This window comes from Leuresthes tenuis, unplaced genomic scaffold, assembly GCF_036924035.1.
Source record: "Leuresthes tenuis unplaced genomic scaffold, fLeuTen1.0.hap1 SCAF_9, whole genome shotgun sequence".
In the NCBI taxonomy this organism is placed as follows: Eukaryota; Metazoa; Chordata; class Actinopteri; order Atheriniformes; family Atherinopsidae; genus Leuresthes; species Leuresthes tenuis.
The window spans coordinates 13,915,765-13,936,233 of NW_027325363.1; the positions used below are offsets into that span (position 1 = coordinate 13,915,765).

Genomic DNA, 20,469 nt, shown 5'->3' on the forward strand with positions numbered 1-20,469 from the left:
TCTGTGTTAAAGTATGTGCGTATGTGCGCGTACACGCGCGTGTGTGTGTGGCTATGATGCTGACACAGGCCACCAGTCTGTACCAGGGAGGGAAAGAGATGAGAGGAGGCTTCGAGCCAAAGATGGACGGAAAGAAGAGGAGCACTGTCTTACTAATATGACCTATTCATCAGCTGTGGAGAGTGAAAAAGTGAGGAAGAAAAATGGAAACCAGAAAAGGTTTCAAATCTTTTAAAATGCAAATTTATATGATTCATAATTATGATTTTTACAGACTCGTTGACACACTAATTCTTGGTCAAGAGCACCTTGCGCCAGTTTTTTAACAAACAGTGTACCCCATAAACGCATAAATATATGGGGACTACTTTTCAGATTAATATATACAATAGGAATTGGCATGGCCATTTCGTAAGTAAATATCATTGATACAAGATTACGGTGAGAGGAAAACATCATCCTATAGTGATGTTACTGGTAATGTGGTTGTTAGGTGACTGTTACATTATCAGCTTAGGAAATCATGTATGTCCAAAAGTGACACTTTGGGGATACCCTCTGCATTCAAACCGCAGTGACCAAGTTGGGAGTGAGATCGGGTTGAATATTACAAGTTCAATAATGCTTTTAAGGAGGTGAGGGAGGGAAGATGTTGGACGGCAGTGTTACAGCACAGACCGTCATGCAAAAGAACCAAGTTGGAATCCTATCAGACCTAACATTGTCCAACAACGTTAGACTTTTCTACTTCACAGTAACATGCGGTCGGTTATAGTTAGGCGTAAAATGAATAGATATGTTTAGATGTAAAATAATTGAATAAAGATAATTGTTGGCACATGTTTTGACGGCTGAAGAAATTTTCAGTAGATATTCTTTATTGTATTCAGAAGATTTATGTTATATCAGTTATTAAGACTTCTAAATTATGTACAGTTTAGAAAAAATCCAAGAAACCTGCTCATTTCGATGCAAGTTTGCATTTGTGTGTATGTGTGTTTGTACATATTCATACATGCTTTCGCTTGTTCGTATGTGAATGTTTTACCAAAAGATCAATAACATACTCCCACTGAGTTCTTAATACTCAGCCATGATACAGTGGCTTTAACACACACACATACACACACGCACACACACACAAACACTCACACACAGAGCTATGAGTCAAACAGACTTGCCTGGTCTCACCACTCTCACACTGAGGGATCCGTGACAAGAGAGAGGGGAATCCAACAACAAGCTTTATCGATCCAGACTGGAAACCCCCCTCAGGCCACACACACACGCACGCACCCACACACATAGACACACACATTACTGTTGTGCTGGATCAATGAGTGCTCCTGTGTGAAGGACAGAGCCATACAAAGAGGCACACATACACACACAAACACTTATACACACACTGTTGAGAGATGAAACGAGCACTCCGTATCAGAGAGCAGGATAAGGGGCAGAGGGAGCAAAACGTATCATCTGACCTAAACAGTCTCATCTGACATCCTGCAATTTGCTATTGCTCCGTGGAGCAGATGTTAACACTGTGCCACACAAGCCTGAACACACTGACACACGCACAAATGTCAGTGCACAGACAAAGGGCAGCAAGCAGGAGGCTCAGATTCAAACTGATATTAGTACTCCTCCTTTAAACAGCAAATGGTCTGAAAGGAAACTCAAGACACAGCAGAGCTCCAGAGGTATGATTGCTCTCTTTGGGGTGACTGTGATGAACAACTAAACAGATCCGTCACTTAAGATTAGACCCTTCCTTCCCAGTCCACACACACCTCTGTCCTCTCTCTCAAATGCTCCAATGCACGAATGGCACATGACTACCAATGTCTGATTTATCTTTGTAACACAGTTAATAACTATATCAGTATCAGTCAGTGAGGCTGCAACCAGAAATGTGCCAGGCAGAAGAAAATTCAGTCAAATTTCCATCTTTTGTCTCTGATACTGATTCCAGTAAAATAAATAAACAGATCTGTATCAAATCACAATGAAATGTTTAAATGTTCTTTTTCTGTGTGATTTGGATGTTGGATTGGACTGACATCATCTGCTTTCTATTATTTACCATGGAATGACCAAACAAACCATGCAATCACAAATTTAATGTGTTAGTTTGTGTTTTTGGTGTAACACAGCTGACTATCATTGGCTTAAAGTCCTACCAGGGATGATGGACACGGTGTCTTTCTCCCAGGACACCACGCTGACGTACTCCTGGACGGCTGAGGGGATGAGGCACTTGAACACGGCAACATTACCCCGCATGGAGCGCTGGTCGGCAACACGGACTGTGTAGGGCTCCCTGAATACTGGTGTGTGAAGAAAAAAAAATGTATTAGTCAAAGGAAGCAAGTTGGCTGGTACACCCTGAACAAGTCACCACTCCACTACAGGGCCACATAGAGACAAATAAGACAAACAACCACCCATGCTCACACTCACTCCTAGGGACAATTTAGAGTCACCAATTAACCTGACATGCATGTTTTTGGGCAGTGGGACGAAGCCGGAATACCTGGAGAGAACCCATATATACATGGACAGAACATGCAAATTCCATACAAAGGCCTCATATGTATATATATATATATATATATAATCACACGGTCAACTTTACAGCTGACACCCTATTATCCTGATGAGCCCACAGTCAACTCAGGGACTTGCTAACAAGCAGTTTCATCTGGTTCAACTCCATTCAATAAGACTGCCTCACTTTTTAGCCTCAAATTTAAAGTCACAGTTTGACTGTAAGCCTAGCTGACTTGGAGCTGCATTGAAGGGGATACACAGTGATCAGCCCCTGGCCTTTTAAAGAACTACGCCACAGATGCTATGAGACGCGAGGAGTGGAGGGTTGCTCACAGCCGATGGAACTGTCACATGCAGGCGCCAGGCATCAAAAACACACTCTCTGCACATGGCATGCAGAGCACTAGACTGTGAATCTGTGCCAGTGTACAGAAAGGATGGTGGTGATTAAGACAGGCTTAATGATGAAAACAGTAGCCTGTAGCTAACCAAATTATCTCTCCAGTTAACTCTGTCACATCTAGATTAGTGAGAAATGTGAATTGCTGAATCAGAGCATAAATTTTCATTAAATAAATGAAGTAAAGTGAAATTAGATTAATAGATTATTTTGGTAAGAAGGACAGACAGGTAGTTCAAGGGCATTCCAGCTACATTGAATGACAAAGGAACGGTTTTCTAAACTGAACCGTGTAGCCTTAACCACCATCTTAATCTCATTTGTTTAAAGAGATGTTAGAAGAAGACAGATCTTTCTCCTGTAACTTTGACATAGACAAAAAAAAGAGACCATTTGACATAAGTAAGATGAGAAAAACACAATTACAGAAATCAGATAGGGTCTCAGGATGATATTGGGGAGTGTTTCTGGCAATCTATCAGCCAGGCCTCTCTTTAGAAATGAGGACAGTAATGGCTTAACAATGTAAAACACACACACACACAACAGTGGCCCCACCCCCCCTTGTGCCTGCTCTCTCCCCCCGCTCTCCAGTGATATAATTAACGCCTAGCCTGAAGGCCAGTTTCCTTGGTCATTAATAATGCTTTATGCCAGCCACCACTGTCACTGGAACCCAATGGAACCAAAGTCGATGTCCTTGTCCAAGTGGTGGAGAGTCTTTCACCTAAAAGTTGTCATTGCTTTCACTTTATTCATAATCAGCTGAACTCTGACATTTTCTTTCGTCTTTCCTGACCTGTAAATGATTGAAAAAAGGAGGCCCTGTTCTGACAAAATTGTAGAATTTCATTTGCCATCATATATGTAACCTTACCAAAAATGGACAAGGCATATAACATTGGGTCTTGGACTTTCCAACACCAATTTATATATTTTGTGTTAGTTAAAACTACAAAATCAAAAGTACAGGCCAGTAACACAGGCCTGTAACACATGGGCCAGTAATGTAAGCTGGCTTAATTGTTAAACAAATCAAAGCTAAAATACAATTTATTCTAATCAGGTCTTCATTTGGATTCTTCATTTAAACAGCCCCAGTTTTTCATTGATGCCATCTACCTGCGGATCAATAGCCTGGATCGACAGAGTAGCCTCGGCTGTTGTGGCCCAGCCAATCCTTTCAATCATTTATTTACTCTCTGATTGACCCTGCTGCCTCTTGTCAATAGCAAGTAAAATCCCCAATACCCACTGAGCCCCTCATAGAGTGTTTAAAATCAGCTTGACAGCTCGTAAATGTTTGCAGCAGTGATGACAGCCATCAGTTCAGTGGGAGTTCATTTCCAGTCAAGGTCACCTCAGATTTGTACATTCTCTCTGTGATCCCATCTTGCGCTACCTTTAGTACCCTTTGAGGGAGTAAAGTTTAACTTTGCCTCTTCCAATTAAAACTTGTCAAATATGCTCTGGATGACAACATGACCCCTTTACATGACCCTGTAATCAACCCAATAAGAGGCAGCTGTTGAGATATCCCTGTCATTTATCACACAGTTCTCTTTGAAGATAGAAGAGACACAGAGGGAAAAAGCATCACATATTCATCCTCTTAAGCCTGGTGACATGATGCAAATGGTAGACTGATTTGTGTGTAAATTGCACTCCCTCTCATCGCATGTGCAGCAGAATTATTGGGATGTTACTGATGCCTGACTATATGCAGCCTGGTTGCTTGGAAACGAGCTAAAACATGGGTCTGGGCAACTGGGCGCACTGGGAGGCAAGTCCTGTATCACTGTCGCTTCAATAATTAATGATAGGGAAACCAAATACTGCATTTACTTATTCATAAAGCAAGCAGTAAAAACACAGAGAATGAGGGAGATGGAGGAGAAATATAATGAAACACAGGATAAATTAAGCGATGGTTTCATTACTGAATCAAAATGATGAAATAAGGAGAATAGCAGTTCAGGAACAGAATTTCTTGGTTTTAGTAAGACATGTCAGCCAGAAAAGAGATGAGAAGGGCAGATGGAGGAAGATCTTAACACCTGCTGTACTGTCTGGGCTTCTGCAGGTTTGGGTATTTTGTTCCAAACAAAAGGCAGGTGAGGTGGGACTTACAGAACAGGTGTCCCCATTTAATTTATTAAGTTTGTCTAAAGAGGTGTTGGGTTCACAACACATAAAAACCCCAGACTAAATTAGCATATTTTATTAGCACAAACATCTCCGACATTAAACTGCATGTTAAAAAAAAAAGGACTTTCCGATTTAAAGTAAAAGATGTCCATCCTTTAACTGGAACTAAAAGTGACATTTATTTGTCTATTCTTCTTAGTGCCAATGAAGTGCAAAAACAATTATGTGTAATAGTCAGATGTGAGAGAAGTGTTACTGAACATCTTGAAAAGTTTTTAAAACATAGTTGTTGGGGTTGGTGCCCAACTTACAAAGAATATCTCATATAAATTAAATGTGAACAGGTTGGAATGGAATAGGTGGACTCTGCCCATTTTCTCTGATGATAAAACATTGAGAGATTTTGCTTAGCCTCCTTTATGCATTTATAACAGAAGGAATAGGTGAAAATTGTATATATATTATACCATATACTTATATCTAATCATGCATATACTAAATAAATGTGTGCTTTTTCCTTACTTTAAATTTATGAAGACTATATAACCAATAGCATGAGACTGAATATCAAGTCTGGTAAGTTTTATCATTGCTGTCTATTTGCATTTAGTTAACATGGGCGTGCACTGTTTAAGTTTGTGTAAGCCTCTGCGGAATTACCTGGTACGAAAGCAATTTAGCTCAGCTGAGAAAATAATGCAGTCATAATTTTTGTTGTGCGTAAGATGAGTAAGAATATATGCAGAAAAACAGGGAAAACAAGCAGCTTACGTCATGATTTTCATAAGTGTGGAGCTATCCAGACTGGTGGTATTGCTATTATTGGACCACTATCAGCATGCATGGAAGAGGGTGAGAAAGAGGGGGAGGGATAGAAAAAGATGTGAGGATGTAAAGAGAAGGAATAGAGTGGGAAGGAGAATGGCACGGATGGTGAGGAGGGGGTTGGGGCAGATTTTTGTGGGGGCTGTCTCACTGTGCGTTGTCAGCTGTCATCATTCTCCTGTACCACCTGAGACGGGCATGCCACACCCTAGCACTCACGCCTGTGTCGCCCATGGCAACCATGGATGGGGGTGCAGTATGTGTGCGATCATAGAAGTGGGCCTCAGTGTTACATTGGGCTCTGGAGGTAATGAGGTGCACACACATGCACATGAGCCCTGGTTATGGAGCTGTGGACTTGTGGTTGCCTCAGCATTTAATTGATTAATTGTTGTAATTATTTGTGAGGGAAGGTCATTGCAACACTGAGGCTAGCTAGAAGGTCACTCTCATGCTGGAGGGACTGTCCTCCTCTGGGGACCACGCAAGCCATATGGGTCTGTTTGTGTGAGGAAGAGAATCCAGCAGCGTTTCTCAGACTCATTTTACGAGTATACATGTGTCAGGTAGGGAAGAGCTGACTGTCTCCGCATGTGAGTATGATAAGCACAGTCAAAATGTCGTCCTAGCCTTTTCCCATATCCTGAAAATCTACTTTTTCATGATTCTTTTCACATCTTCCCATGTCTGCAGTTCACTCTTCCCTGCCAAACACCCTGACAAAGACCTGGCAACTAAACGCGGTTTGCCAGCTTGAGGAAAATGACTGTGTGCGTCTGTCTGTATATGTGTGTACATATATGTTTGTGTTTGTGTATGCATGTGTGTGTGTAGTTAGGGGACTTTCCAGTCCATGGACAGATGGAGAGACTGGGAGACAGGAGGCTTGCTGGCATGAGCTACACACAGGCTGGTGTGCATGTAAGTATGAGTGTGTGTTTTGTCTCTGTGTTTGAGTGGATGTGCGCATATGCATGTGAATATACATGCATGAATGTCTGTTGTATATGCCTGTATCAAGTGTGTAAATTACATGAGGTCATGTGAATGTGTTTTGCATTTTTGTGTGAATATGTTTGTGAGTGTGAGAAGAGCAGTGGCACCTTCTCTCAGTGTGTTCAGCACCTCTCTCCAGCTTTGACCTTGGCTTGGAGCATGGAAGGGTCACCAAACCAACTGCCTGTGTGGCTGTGTCTTACTTATGAAGTGTTTTAATTTACAGGTTTCAGCTTATAGCATTTTAAGAAGCTTTCGCCACACTGAGCAAAGTTGTAGATCTAGGATAACAATATAACTGCAGTTTAGGCAATCATATTTACAGATGTACATATGCTGGGATTTAGAGATTCTTCTACTATTATGAAAATCTTGAATGAGTCCTAAAGTGAAACATCAAAAACCAGAAAACAAAAGATTATTCCATGCACTATCTTAGTGTTTTCTTAGTGTTTGCTATTACTGTGACATTAAAGGATGTTTTTCAAAATCTGAGTTTGCATGTTCTATCCTTGAACTCTTAACACAGTAAAAATGTGAATTATAAACAAGTGATTTGATGTTTGGAAAATGTATCACTCAATTTTATTAGTTCACCTGGGAATTGCTGAAGTACACTTTTTAGGTCCCCATAAAATCAAATGTTCAAGTGTTTTTATGTATCTAAAACATGTTACTCTAAACGTCACCTGTATAGCAGCAATGTCTCAGCTGTATTTCTTATCATTTTCAGAGTTTTACAAATTAACACTCCAAAAAAATGCTGATGACTCATCCTGCATTTGGAGGTGTATTTTGCATCCAATTTAACAGCTTTTGGAAATTTGCATTGCAGCTGATGCAGGATGGTGGATTGTGCATGCTGATGCTATTGGAGCTGACCAGTCAGACCAGACTGTTCTTTTTTTATGAGGGGATTAACCTCCAGAGCTTCCTTTTTTTAAGTGCAGAAGAAAATATCGTTCTGTGAGTTATTTCAAAGGAGCTTTAAAGAATCTCTAAAAAAGTGTGGAATCCAGGATAAACATCACTGCTTTGCTCACTTTGTTAAACACAATTTTATGTTATTGCAACAATTACCGTATTTTCCGCACCATAAGGCGCACCTAAAAGTCTTAAATTTTCACAAAAATCGGCCGTGCACCATATAATCCAGTGCACCGGATTCCAAAATCTGTCACGGATACCGCCATTTTGAATTTACCGCTGGGAGCGCCGAGCATTCATCGGGGCATTAAGCCCCCTCCGCGTTACTCACTGCTCTCCTTTCGCACCGCTCACCTCCACGTTCACTTTTGCTGCGCCTCTTCGCTCTCGTACATTGGAAATGAATGGCAACTGGCCACTTCCGTCGTTCGCTTTGCGTTCAGTGTGAATACAGGGTTAGGCGGATCCCAGCCATTCACTCTAAATGGCGCGAAGATTGTATCAAGCTCGTACTTAGCGACTGAATCGTGCCATCATTAATGCGTTTGCCCAGTGAGTGAGTTTTATACTATATGTTTTAGAATGCGCCTTATAATCAGGTGCGCCTTATGTATGGGTTAAATACAGAAATGGACCCCATAATTGAGGGTGTGCGTTATAATCAGGTGAGCCTTATAGTGCAGAAAAGACAGTATTTTTTCTTCAGGTGCTCAGTAGGCTCATACGCGGCACCTGTGAACTACAGCATCCCCTGCTTGTGTTCAGAAAGGGTTCTGTGGTAAAAAATACAATAAATGCTGAAATCTGCTTTAATGAAAAAAAAATCAACATTTGACAATAAATTGTGATATAAACTGACTCCAGCCCATGACATGATGTGCCACAAAGACTGACGTGAGCTCAAAAATGTTTGCAATCCCATATTATAGAGACTCTTCATAACAATTTTACAACAAGTTTCCAATTGAAACAGTCATGCTTGTTTGTTCAGGGTATGATTGAGTTTCGTCCTGTAAGGTACGACACCAAACACCTTGAGTAAAATACAACTCATATTAGCATTTCCACATCAAACCCAATGACATTCTCAACTGTGTCCTTCAACAAACCATGAAACCCTCAGAAGAAGGTAGAAGGGTGGTTGCATGGCACAGTAACGAGCAGTGAAGACTTTCAATCATTTATGTGTTCATGACATAGGTTTAAGACCAAAATATGATGACGGCTTTCTCATCTCTGAGTTATGTTCAGTTACTAACATGAAAATACTTTACTAAAACCCTTCTTATCCTAATAGCATTAACAAGCCAAATACAGATGCCATTGAATTAGCTTTGCATACTTTAGAGCCACTGTCACCACCACACATATTTTTGTTTAATTACCAACAGGCAGAGACAGGGTGAAGGAGCAGTGTTTTATTGCTCTTTAAAGGGATACAGCATGCATTTGGACAGAGAAATCATGTTTCTCTGATGAAACTTGATAAGAGTTATTTCTAAAATGAAGTGAAACTTGGGTAATGTTGCAATTGAACCATAAGCAGGGTAAATATAAATGTGGTCATGTAGAATAAAATGACAAATTTAGAGTTGAAACAATTTCTCAATTTCTCTGACCGCTGGCTTTGTTTTCATTTGTGTCCAAACCTCACCTGCTTTGACGTGAATGCTGGGGCTTCGAATCTTGCCTGCTTGGTTCTCAGCAGTGCAGAAGTACTCATTGTCGTGGATGATGCTGTTATAGGCAGAGGGGGAGAAAGGGTAGAGCTGGAGGGTGCCGTTGGCATGCACGTGGCGGATATGGGGCACGTCGTAAATGTCGTCTCCGGTGGCCAGGTACCAGCGCAGGACGGCATGGGGGGCGCCGCCCGCAGGGCAGGGCAGGGACACCCCCACTGAGCTGGAGAAGGTCACCCGCTGCAGGGAGGCGTTCACAAAGTACAGCCGTGTAGAAACAACATCCTCACTGTTGACTGTTAGGATGACAGAGAGGGAGATAGAGATAGATGCAGTATTAGTATATCCAGCAGAATGAAAAGAGGAGAGCACTCACACAATCAAAATGTATTTCTTAAAGACAACATATTAAAATAATCCTGCAAACACCAAATAAAAAAGCATTACATAAAAGCTGTAATTCAGATAAACATATTGGCACTTTATTGACATAAAAGCATTCCATGAACAAGTGCCGTTATTTAACCTATTCAGCCTGAGACTACCATTTGAAACTTCCACCTTAAAAATATCTTAAAATTGAATCAATATAGCTTAAAAACTGCAAGGCCAAACTGAATAACCTCAGGCTCTATTGATGTGAGAACCTGGAGAATTCTCAAATAGAGTAAATATTGTCATTCTTATCAGTGAGCCAGACAGAAACTCATAATTGTATGTAAGCAATACTGATGTAAGTACATCTGTTTTAAAAATTGTCAACTGCAGATCCACCAAATTTGTTGAATGACAAGAAAGGAAGAGAAGCCACTTCTATGGCATATGAAAGCACAAATTTCAACAAAAAATTTGAAAAGTATGAGGAACAAATTAAAACAAATTCCCATACAACGTACTTTATGTGTATTTATTATGCAATTGTTTCACTTGATTTATTTAATTCAGTGACGAGCACTGTTAATCTCACAGTACAGAAACACTGTCTATTAAAACTAAATCTTAAAGACACCCACATCCTGATCTACAGGCATCCAGGTCACCTTAATCCAAACAACTTTCTCAAACTGTCAAAGTGTGACCATCCATCTCATCCTACATGCATTACCCTAATATTTAGGATCTAATATACTGTTTCCAGGAAGTTCTATGGATATATACATCTCAGTAGGAGGGTAAATTAATCACATAACTAAACTTTGCCTTCTATCATGTAGGGGAAAAAAGTATTTGCAAAGGTGTGACAGCAAAATACTGGATGTCTCAGGCCAGCTTCACTCTGTGTTATAATTGCAGGCAAGAGCCTATTTGTAGCGGTGGACGCCTGAGGAGCTGATGCCACATGTGCTTGCTGTACAACAATGCAGTTGTGGCACAGATGAGGAGCTGCTGTCAGATAAGTTGTCCTAAGGGGAAATGGATCTCCAAATATCCTCTCACACAAAATGCCCTCATCCAATTTAGAGTGGAGTATTGAAACATCCTTTAAGATCTGTGTATTTCAGCATGTGTTTTCTAGGACTAGGGAGGGGTGGCGGTATAGAGGAGTGTAAAGAAGTGCTGAGCTCAGCTTGGCTGGTGGCCAGGGGAAGATGCTGTGCCCCGGGCCAGAGAATTTCCTTTTCAGACAATGATACTTAATTTATCCCTTTTCCTGGATTGTGTCAACAATGCCTGGATTAGCCCTATCTATGTAATTTCCTACATGCTGGAAGGAAATATGGTCTCAGCTATGAGTGGGGGTATAAAGAGGGCATTATATGACATTTAGTCATAAATCTTTACTGATCCCTGTACATTAATTAATAATATTAATGGCCAGCTATGAAATGAAAGACAGAGCCCAGTGGTTTTATTAAAGATCTGAATACAAAGCAAGAGCAAGAATGAATTGGTAATCTAAATCTTTTTTATTTTGTTCTGTCCAGTATAAATAGTAACCTGCTATAGTGCAATGTCATTAATGTCATGGCATGACTGAATGAATCCCACGAGAAAAAGCTCAAAAGTAAAAATGATGGGATTAAGGAAAAGACCTAAACTGATGTAAAATGATTTTCCTTTTCTTCTCTATTGTCTGTTGTCTGTCATTGCGTGTACCTATCTTATTTGAGTCACTTTTCTTGCCATTTCACTTTATTGTAGATACTCTTTTTAGACCCAAACACATCTCCTTTGTCTTTTCCCACAGACAGGCATTGCTAATATGTGTGTGGAACTTGTTTGCCAGACACAAAGTTGAACCCACGTAATCTCCTTTCACATTTTAACACACCCATGAAGTCTATAAAGTTTGTAAGCGCACAGCAGTGGGAGTTCGATGTCCGACTTTCCAGCATCTCATAGATGTGTGGGTTTGGAGCTGAAAGAGAAATACATCAATACTATAGAAACACATGGGTGTCTGGTTGGGGGTAAAAGATACTCAGGTGCAAGGGCGTTAGGTTGCAACTAAATGAGTGAGTGTGTGAATCTGTGTGGTCAGGTCAAAGGGATCGAGAGGTTAATCCTCAATGACTGGCTCAGTTTTTGATGTCAAACTCAGCCAACGGCAAAGACAAAAACTGTGCAAAAGAAATCAAATAAATGCAAGCTGTGATAGTTGCTGCTTGGGTGCATGTATAAAATATGAGATGGTGTACATATTTACAGTATAGACGTCAAAGCGGTGGAGAAACATTATAGCAGATGCTTTCTTTAAAATCTGAAACTAGGTCAAGTTCAATCCTTTCTTTATTTGAGTCAATGTCAATCACGTTAAAGTCACTCTCAAAGGCTGACTGAGCTGCCCTTTCAGCACCATGGAGAGCACCCAAATGTTCTACTCACTATAGAAACACTTTATGTGAAATTTCTGCTCAGGACATTTTATCTAATTCCCTACTGCAAATAACAAAATAATCAAATAATTTTATGTGTTCTAATAATAAAGACCCGCTGAATAGGCTCACATAACCAGGATGGGATGTTCACCAAAGAAGTGTATCTGTAACTTCCTCCATTTTTTTCCTTCACTTTCACATAGATTTTATCTTTAGGCTCACCTGTCAAAGTATTTATCATACAAAACTTGAGGTTAGCATGTTTCAGTTCTCTCAAATTGAATCAGCCAGCTTATCTTGGCCTTAAGGTTACTGATTGAGGACATGAATCACACCGGCTAGTAATCGTATAAAATTACTCCACACTCGCCTCCATGTGGGCGGTCAACCTTTTAAGCTCATGCCCCCACAGGAGGTCTGAGAGCTTGAGGGTTCTTCATAGTATCTTATCTGTTCCTAGGATTGCAGTCTTCTAGGTCTCTGTTGTTGTCTCTGGATTCTATTGGAGCCACTCTCCCAGTTTGAGAGTCACTACAACAAGTGCTCTGAGTATCATGGCATTTTGGCACCAGGGTCAATGTCACAGTGTCAGTGTTGTTAATGCCTTCACTTTCTACATCTTTTCAACTTTCTCTCTCAGCCCTTGATAGTCCTTCCTACGTCTCCTTTTCCTGCTAAGTCTATCACTACTACGTCTTCAGTAGTTCATATATTTCATCAGATCCTACTCTGAATTGCTGCAACACTCTCAATTCATAATACAGTTCTGAATTTGTGGTTTTTAACCTTATGCTCCTTAAAAATGTCCCATCTATTTGTAAGATTTCTTCTTCTTCTTTCACTGTTTTATCTTGGTAACTTTGAACACCAGATGAAGTAAAATTACACAGTAATTCACAAGAACCAAAGGACCTCACAATCTCTCATATCTTTTCTATGGGCCTTTATGAGGTTCAAGACTGCTTATGCTCTGCCACTTCAACTTGGTCAAAAATTAAAAATAAAACTTTAAAACATCCTGTGATGGCAAATTAAAAATAATTCAAATAAAGTGGGAAAACCTCCAAAAAAACAACTTTATTTCAGGCAATTGCTAATCAATTTCTGCTATGTCACTAAGTCTACATACACACTGATTCATGCACACATAGACATATGGGAATAAAACAGATGAAAACGTGCCCCGGTCTAAACAGCACATAATACAGCCTCCAGCAAAAATTACCACTATGATCATGGTGGCATGTCTTGTGGCAGTGAATTAAGTTTATTTAGTTTGACAAGATGAGATAATAAATAAATAAGGAGTCCACCAAACTATGTATAAAACTGTATGTGCGACAAACTTTCATGTGTGAAATGCATAAGTGCTGTAAGTCCTTATTAGGCATAAGTTGATTTGGTATTGTTTCCCTGCAGTCTCTCCTTCTTTGGTATATTGGAGAAAAAGTATAGAACTGCAGTTATGGTGTGATTGTGATCTAAAAAAATCACAATATTAAATGTTACATTTGACTGCAGAACTAAGGACATGCACAAACTTTACAATGAAGACGGTGTTCATAAAATCTGAAAGAAATTTATACATGACTACAGGAAAATTAAATAAATCAGAGAAATATCTTCAAATATCAGTAACTGTAAATAATTAATGCAATCATATTAAAACATAGAACACAAAAAAAACATTATTCCTCCTTATTTGGGCAACATCTAACCTCAGATGTTACCACAGCCTTGTCATTGCCCCAGGCTTCCTTTTTCCAGCAGAGAAATAAAGAGCAAAGGAGCAGCACTCATTCATTCATGAACTGTATTTTGATTCCCCTCTTCAAGCCTGGATGCACTGATTACAATGAAGAAGGTCAAAGTGATTTTGGGTGAAACACCCGGAAACATATTTCCTGTTGGATGAACCTTTGACTTTTTATTCCAAATTGGTGTATTTTATTTTATTTTTAAAACCTTCAACTTTCTTTTTAGCATCTGTTTTTTTACTCAAATCATTCTTTTAAAAAAACTCAAATACATTTGTTTTTTTCTCCTGTTTTTTTGCAGTGGATATGAAAAGGGAGTATGAATATGTATGCTGGAGAAGCAAGGATATTGCCTATGGTGAACCGCAATGCATAATGCAGCTTTTTCTGTCTCATCTAGATTCATTCAGACACACACACACACACGCAGATTCACACCATCACGTGCATAGAAAAACAGGGCTATAAATCCTTCCTTCGCCCTCCATTTCCAACTCTTCTCCTTCAAACAGTCACACACAAAGTCACATCAATGGATTTCACTTCACTTATACATTTTTCACAACAAGTAGATTTTCTATGTGGTAAACCATGTAGCTCTACAGATAACAGCAGACAAAACTCATTCAGACCAAATAACAGCTGGTGAGGCAATACAGCATTTGCAGTGATGCTGCATAAAAATGACATGACATAAAAAGAACAAGATATGATAATGTTTGAAAGAGGGAGATACTCCTTTGCTATACAATGACTTTAGATTGAGACTTGCATGAAGGTTGGATAACAATGTATCTCTCTGGTTCAGTGTGCAGTCAGAAAAGAAATTACATACAGTAGTTTCATTGCAATGGGTCCAGGACTGGCGCCTAGAAGGAAAACTGCATGATATATGAGGGGTGTAGATATACATGCACACATACTGTATAGGCAGGGGAAGGAGGAAGTGTGTGGTAAACAACTCCTATACACAGTTTGTGCAGTGTCAGTAATATATTAGGCAGCTATTTCAGCGTTTGAAATTCACATCTCCCTCTTCAAAACGATGATTCCCGCTGTTGAAGTGAGCGCCTGAATAGTGGTTAGGTTTTTTGTTGTTGTTGTTTTGTTTGTTTTTTTACTCCCACGGAGACACGGCCATAAATTGTTTGATAGTAAGTAGACCAGGAGAGAGAAGGAGCGGCGGATCGAAAGAAGAGGGCTGATCGGGAGTGTAGTTGTTCCATTCTTGTTGGTTGTTTTATTTTTGTAATTCAAGATACTGCCATCAAACTGTCTGTGCGTAAAGGAGAGGGCGTTGGGCTGCCGGACTCCGCTGTCGTGTATAAAACCTGTTGAGAGCAGTCAAAATCCACCTCTGTGTGACAACAAAACTGTGTCTGCATAACAATAAAACTCGAACGTGGAAGTTGCTTTTCGAGTCGTAGGCATGAATTAATATAGTTTGCTCACTGAAAGTTTATCCCTCACCAAGTCTTTCACGCACTTCTGCTCGCTTGTTTTTAGTTTTGTTTAGGCTTAACTAAATAGTTTAGGAAGTATAGGCTAAAGTATGTTTGCCTGTTACGATGTCAAAGAAATCTCTGAACTTGAACCATTACCTTACACTAGGTCACCAAAGAAGCTACTGTGTTTCCAAACTAGCAAGATGTCTTGATCATTCATACTTGATAAAGATGAGAGACTTTTTGCAGAAGCAGAACGACGCAGGCAACTTAAGTTGAAGGCGACGCGTGTCGTTATACAGTGGCGCTCCATCTATCCTCCAAAAAGTTAGGCAACAGGCTAGTAAGGCGCAGCCAGTGGAATAAGACACCCAGTGCTCTTGTCTTTTCGTGGATTGCCCCCATAACAGAAAAATGAAGTGACGATAGGTTTCACTCTTTACTGACATCATTCTGCTGCAAAATTATTGATTTGAAATTTTTAGAAAGTCCCCAAGAGCTGCATATTCACTGCCTTTCATCTTTTTAAACTCAGTATGCCGCATACTTCCCCCCACATAAATTCACCCTGATTTTACGCAATGTTTTTTAAAAATAGAAATGATAACCATAGAGATGCTGTCATATTTCTACCGGTCACTAAATTATCAGTTTTCCAGTTCAGAATAAACATCTGCAAGCCCGTCATGCGGGTGTAGCCAAGTAGTCACCAGTCTTATTCATACCACAGTTACTGTGCTCCCCCTCCAAGCACTTCTCCTCTTGTCTGAAAATATTTTGTTTCCAAATTTACACACAACCCGCGGTCCTCAGATCAGCGACTCAGGCCGACCTCAGAAATGTGCATGAGTACCTTATAGGTTCAAGTACTTAGAAAATATAAATGGTCTTAGCAAATACGATCTCCAAACTTCCTTCCATAGTTTGCGCTTTAATGAAATATACATATGTTAAGTGTTTAGTGGATTTAATCAAATTATATACTGATAATAAACTCCACGCAATAAAGGTTCACAAATAGGACAAACGTAAAAAGAGTCTGTAGACTGAAAACGATGTTTTGTCCATCAAATGCACAATTGAAAATACAGCTAAGCAAAACTTGGAGGCTAAAAGGTTTATACTTGCACACCGCTGTAACACATTCAACACTCAGTTTTATGTTAAGCAGCCTACGGTATGTCATGCAGCAGACAAGTCGAACAAAACTGGTTAAAACCGGAATCACATTAATTGATTAAATAATTATAGCAAGAGCTCTCACTCCATCTGGATCACCACATACCGTTTACCCTGAAATTTGAACAATTACGGATTGAAATTTCTAAAAATGCACACGAAAACACCTGTCTCTTTCTTAACTGACTGAAAAACGTATTAATTGCAACAATCATTTAAGCCTTTCCAAAATTCTCAGGCCCTTTTCTGGCCTGACAGGCCTGAAATAAGATTCCCACAAAGCCCTCAACTGAGTTTGTCTCCATTTTATTTCCATAAAATGACAAGCAGCCTCCCAAATCATGACAAAGAAGAATGAACGCACTCCCCTCCTCCCCTGCCTCTATCTATCCATCCATCCATCCATCCATCCATCCATCCATCCCTTTACTCGCCCCCTCCTCTGCGCACTCATGGGTGCAGGTGTGCTGATATGCAGCCAAACTAAAGCAACAAACGACCAGCAGTGGTTAAATGGACAGTTAATTATTGGCAAATATATATACATATATATCTATATAGATAGATAGATATATAGATAGATAGATAGATCTAAATATAGATATAGATATAGATATAGATCTATACATGTATATAAAGTTTCATATGACATATCTTCAATACTGACGTCAAAAATAAAATGAGCAGTGTGCCATTCTAGGAGGCGCGGCCGAGCCAAGAAAATACGCAGTACTGATGCATATGCATGTATGATAATAGACCTGCCTTTCCCCCTTAAAAGGCCAATATTTTAAAAACAAATATCTATCAAACACATCTCAACCAGATTAGACGATGTATTCAATGATTTCGCTCAAGATGAGGGGACCATGACATTGAAAAGCAACGGAAAATTGACGTTTGTTTTCCACTGCGTTATCTACATCTCTCCCATCTCAAGCACTCTTTCCGCTCCAGTAGCTGTTTGCAGCCCCCCCAACCCTCCTCCCATCACCACACAGACACACACTCTCACAAACACACACATAAACACACATGATACATCTCCTTCAGTCACGGGACAGGGCGATGTACAGTGCGTATAATCGAAATAGACCCTGTAATCCAATTACATACAACAAAAACAGCACAGAAGTCCCCGGCGCAGCTGCAGCCTGGCAGAGGGCACTGCCAAGGCCAATGATGGCGACTGGGAGCGTGAAAAAGCCACATTACCTACAAATACAAACAAACACTTCAAACTATCTCAAATAAACCAACTAAAAGGCTTTTAGATTGTGAAAGCTTCCGTTTCAAACCCATGTATAAAAAAAACAGATGAAAATGAAGTGCAAAATTAACTGCTGTGGGGGTTTTGTTTCTTTATTATTCGTCCCCTTACAAAGTGATAAAAAAAATCCCACCTAAAGAGCAGAACATTTCGCATGTCAAAGGCAAAATGAACCATTATCTCGCATCTGCAGTATTCATAGCAAAGCCAATCAGTTGAATCTTGTGGCACAGAAAATGGTGGATGAATAATTAGACCAGGAATGATAACAAGTGAGTCTGCAAGCTGACACTCCTACATTTTATCAAAGAAAACCAGCTGTAATATACGACCTCATCTTTTGGTTATCCAACTGGGGAACATTATCAGCAAATTAAAGGCCAGTGCTCAATACCCCCAGCATCACTCCACACGTCTCTCTTCAAATGTATTGGCCCGTGTTGCCCTACAGTCGCGTGCATTCAGCACACAATCGCATCACAGCCTGTCATCTCTGCATTATCATGGTACTTATTTAAAAGAAAACAAGCAAATTGAACTAAGTTATCATAAAAAGAATATTCTAACCCCAAAGGAGTCCATCCCCTCCCTCCAAACCTCCACACACACGCACGCACACACACACACACACACACACACACACACACAAGCAAATTGCTCGTGTCGCGACAGAACAGAAAAAGTCAGCAAATACATTAAACTCTTCTGCCCTCTTGGACTTTGGCGAGTAAACAGCCCACAGCTGTGGTCAGCATCAGCGCTTGAGGTCGCCCCTTTAACCGTGCGCGCGCCTGCAGATTCTTATCAGCCTCTCCGCCTATTCAACAGCCTCCATATTCACGACACCTCCACATATTCATCATGCAAAATGCAAATGCCGTTGCCTTTTTCATAGTGGCAATATAGCAGTGTGAAGCCTACTTTAGACATCTTTGTGGTTTTCCTCTGCAGTCACTCAACTGAAATTCGTGTTGGCTTTATGTTAATGAAGAGCCCTTTCTCATATTTTTATTCATCTAATCAGATAATCACTACGAGGGGCTGAAAACGTAAGATGAACACGAGAACCCGCTCAGGAACGAGCGAGAGCGGATCAGAAAAGCATCGTCTCAAAACACAACGAAAAAGTTATCCGTCTCTCTTAAAAGAGAATTTGGAGTTAGATACGACATATATTCCCCGTCTTAATGACATTATTAATGGAGCCCAATTAAATTAATCACCCAGACACATTAATCAACACGCACAGCCAACTTCAGCATTGCACTGGAGAGGGGACAATATGCAAATTGGCAGTACCTGGAGAGACACAATTCAAGCCTACCTTCTTGCAAAGAATACAGCAGAAGTAAAGTTACAAGCCACATGCCATAAAAAGCAGTTATATTTCATAGGAATGTTGTGCAGTCCCCAAGACGAGTGCACGGATCAGCGGTCGGCCAGGCGAGGCTCCGTGCTGGACTGGTTCAGCAGATGCTCCCCGGCGGTCTCTCCAGCCCTGGTCCCACACTCTCCAGCGCCGAGAAACGAGAAACCGAAAAAGAACCGCCTCTGTACCCTCTTCTCTCCTCCCCTTACCGGGACAAGCTGCTGTTGCCCCACCCCCGGTATCCTAATGATGCGCCGTAGTGAGGAGATAAGCACCGGGTACTAATAGCGAACCGAACGCAAACCACTGGAACCTCTGTGTGACGCGCACTGTATAGACGCTTTTATCCGGTAAAGTGACGGAGTTCCTTGTGAAAACTTTCAAATTTAAGTTAAAAAGGAAACGGATAAGCTTGCGCTAGGCTATTAACCATGCAAAGCAACTTAAAAATCCCCTTCAATTGGTTTTCATAGTATTAACACTGACACGCACAGAAGAGGGCAGTGCACTTGCCCAAGTTGTGCAGATATGACTGTAAAAAAAAAGACCGTGAACATTTGTCGGAGTTCCAGGTGAGATGGAAGAAAAGAAGCGCAGAAAGGCTGCAGACTCCGCTTCATTCAAGCGCTCTGCGCTGCAACCGCGTATGGCTACAAACTGTGGTGGCGCCCAAAACCTTCTTTCATCATAACATACCGATTAGTTTTGATATCAAACAGTCGGTTATTAACGACAATCAGCCTACAAGTGTGTGCATCGGGACAATTATTTGACTAAGACGGTCAATAAATTCATTGAAATCAATCTGTGAATATCTCTCTGATTCTCTCCCATTTACGGTTTGTGGGCTCAAAGGTGCAGCGATTAAAGGTTTCTAAACAAAATCTTAAACATTTGCTTTTCAATACACAGTAATGTGCAAAAATCTTGAGACAATTTCATTCACAAGCAGCCAGATTTGATATAATCTTTTCGAGTGGTTTTGAGCAATAGAAGAACTTATTTATTCATAAAGTTACTTAACAGTGAATCATTCAAGCATAAAAAACACCTCCTTCAAGGCATGAACTAGTGATCATCTTGACAGAGAATGGAACACAAG

At 40.4% G+C, this 20,469-nt stretch overlaps 1 protein-coding gene across 2 annotated transcripts in view; it reads right to left on the reverse strand.

Moving 5' to 3' along the window:
- dscaml1 (Down syndrome cell adhesion molecule like 1) overlaps positions 1–19,596 on the reverse strand; it is a 98,044-nt gene extending 78,448 nt beyond the window's left edge. Inside the window, exons 1-3 of one of the 2 annotated variants that reach the window (XM_072392440.1) lie at positions 19,323–19,583; positions 9,504–9,824; positions 2,184–2,330 (exon numbers count right to left, since the gene is read on the reverse strand). In XM_072392440.1, the coding sequence (XP_072248541.1) occupies positions 2,184–2,330; positions 9,504–9,824; positions 19,323–19,365 (511 nt within the window). In that variant the 5' untranslated portion in view covers positions 19,366–19,583. Of the gene's footprint in view, positions 1–2,183; positions 2,331–9,503; positions 9,825–19,322 lie in introns of both variants that reach the window. The other variant, XM_072392441.1, reaches the window with a different exon arrangement.
- Positions 19,597–20,469: the final 873 nt, after the last annotated feature.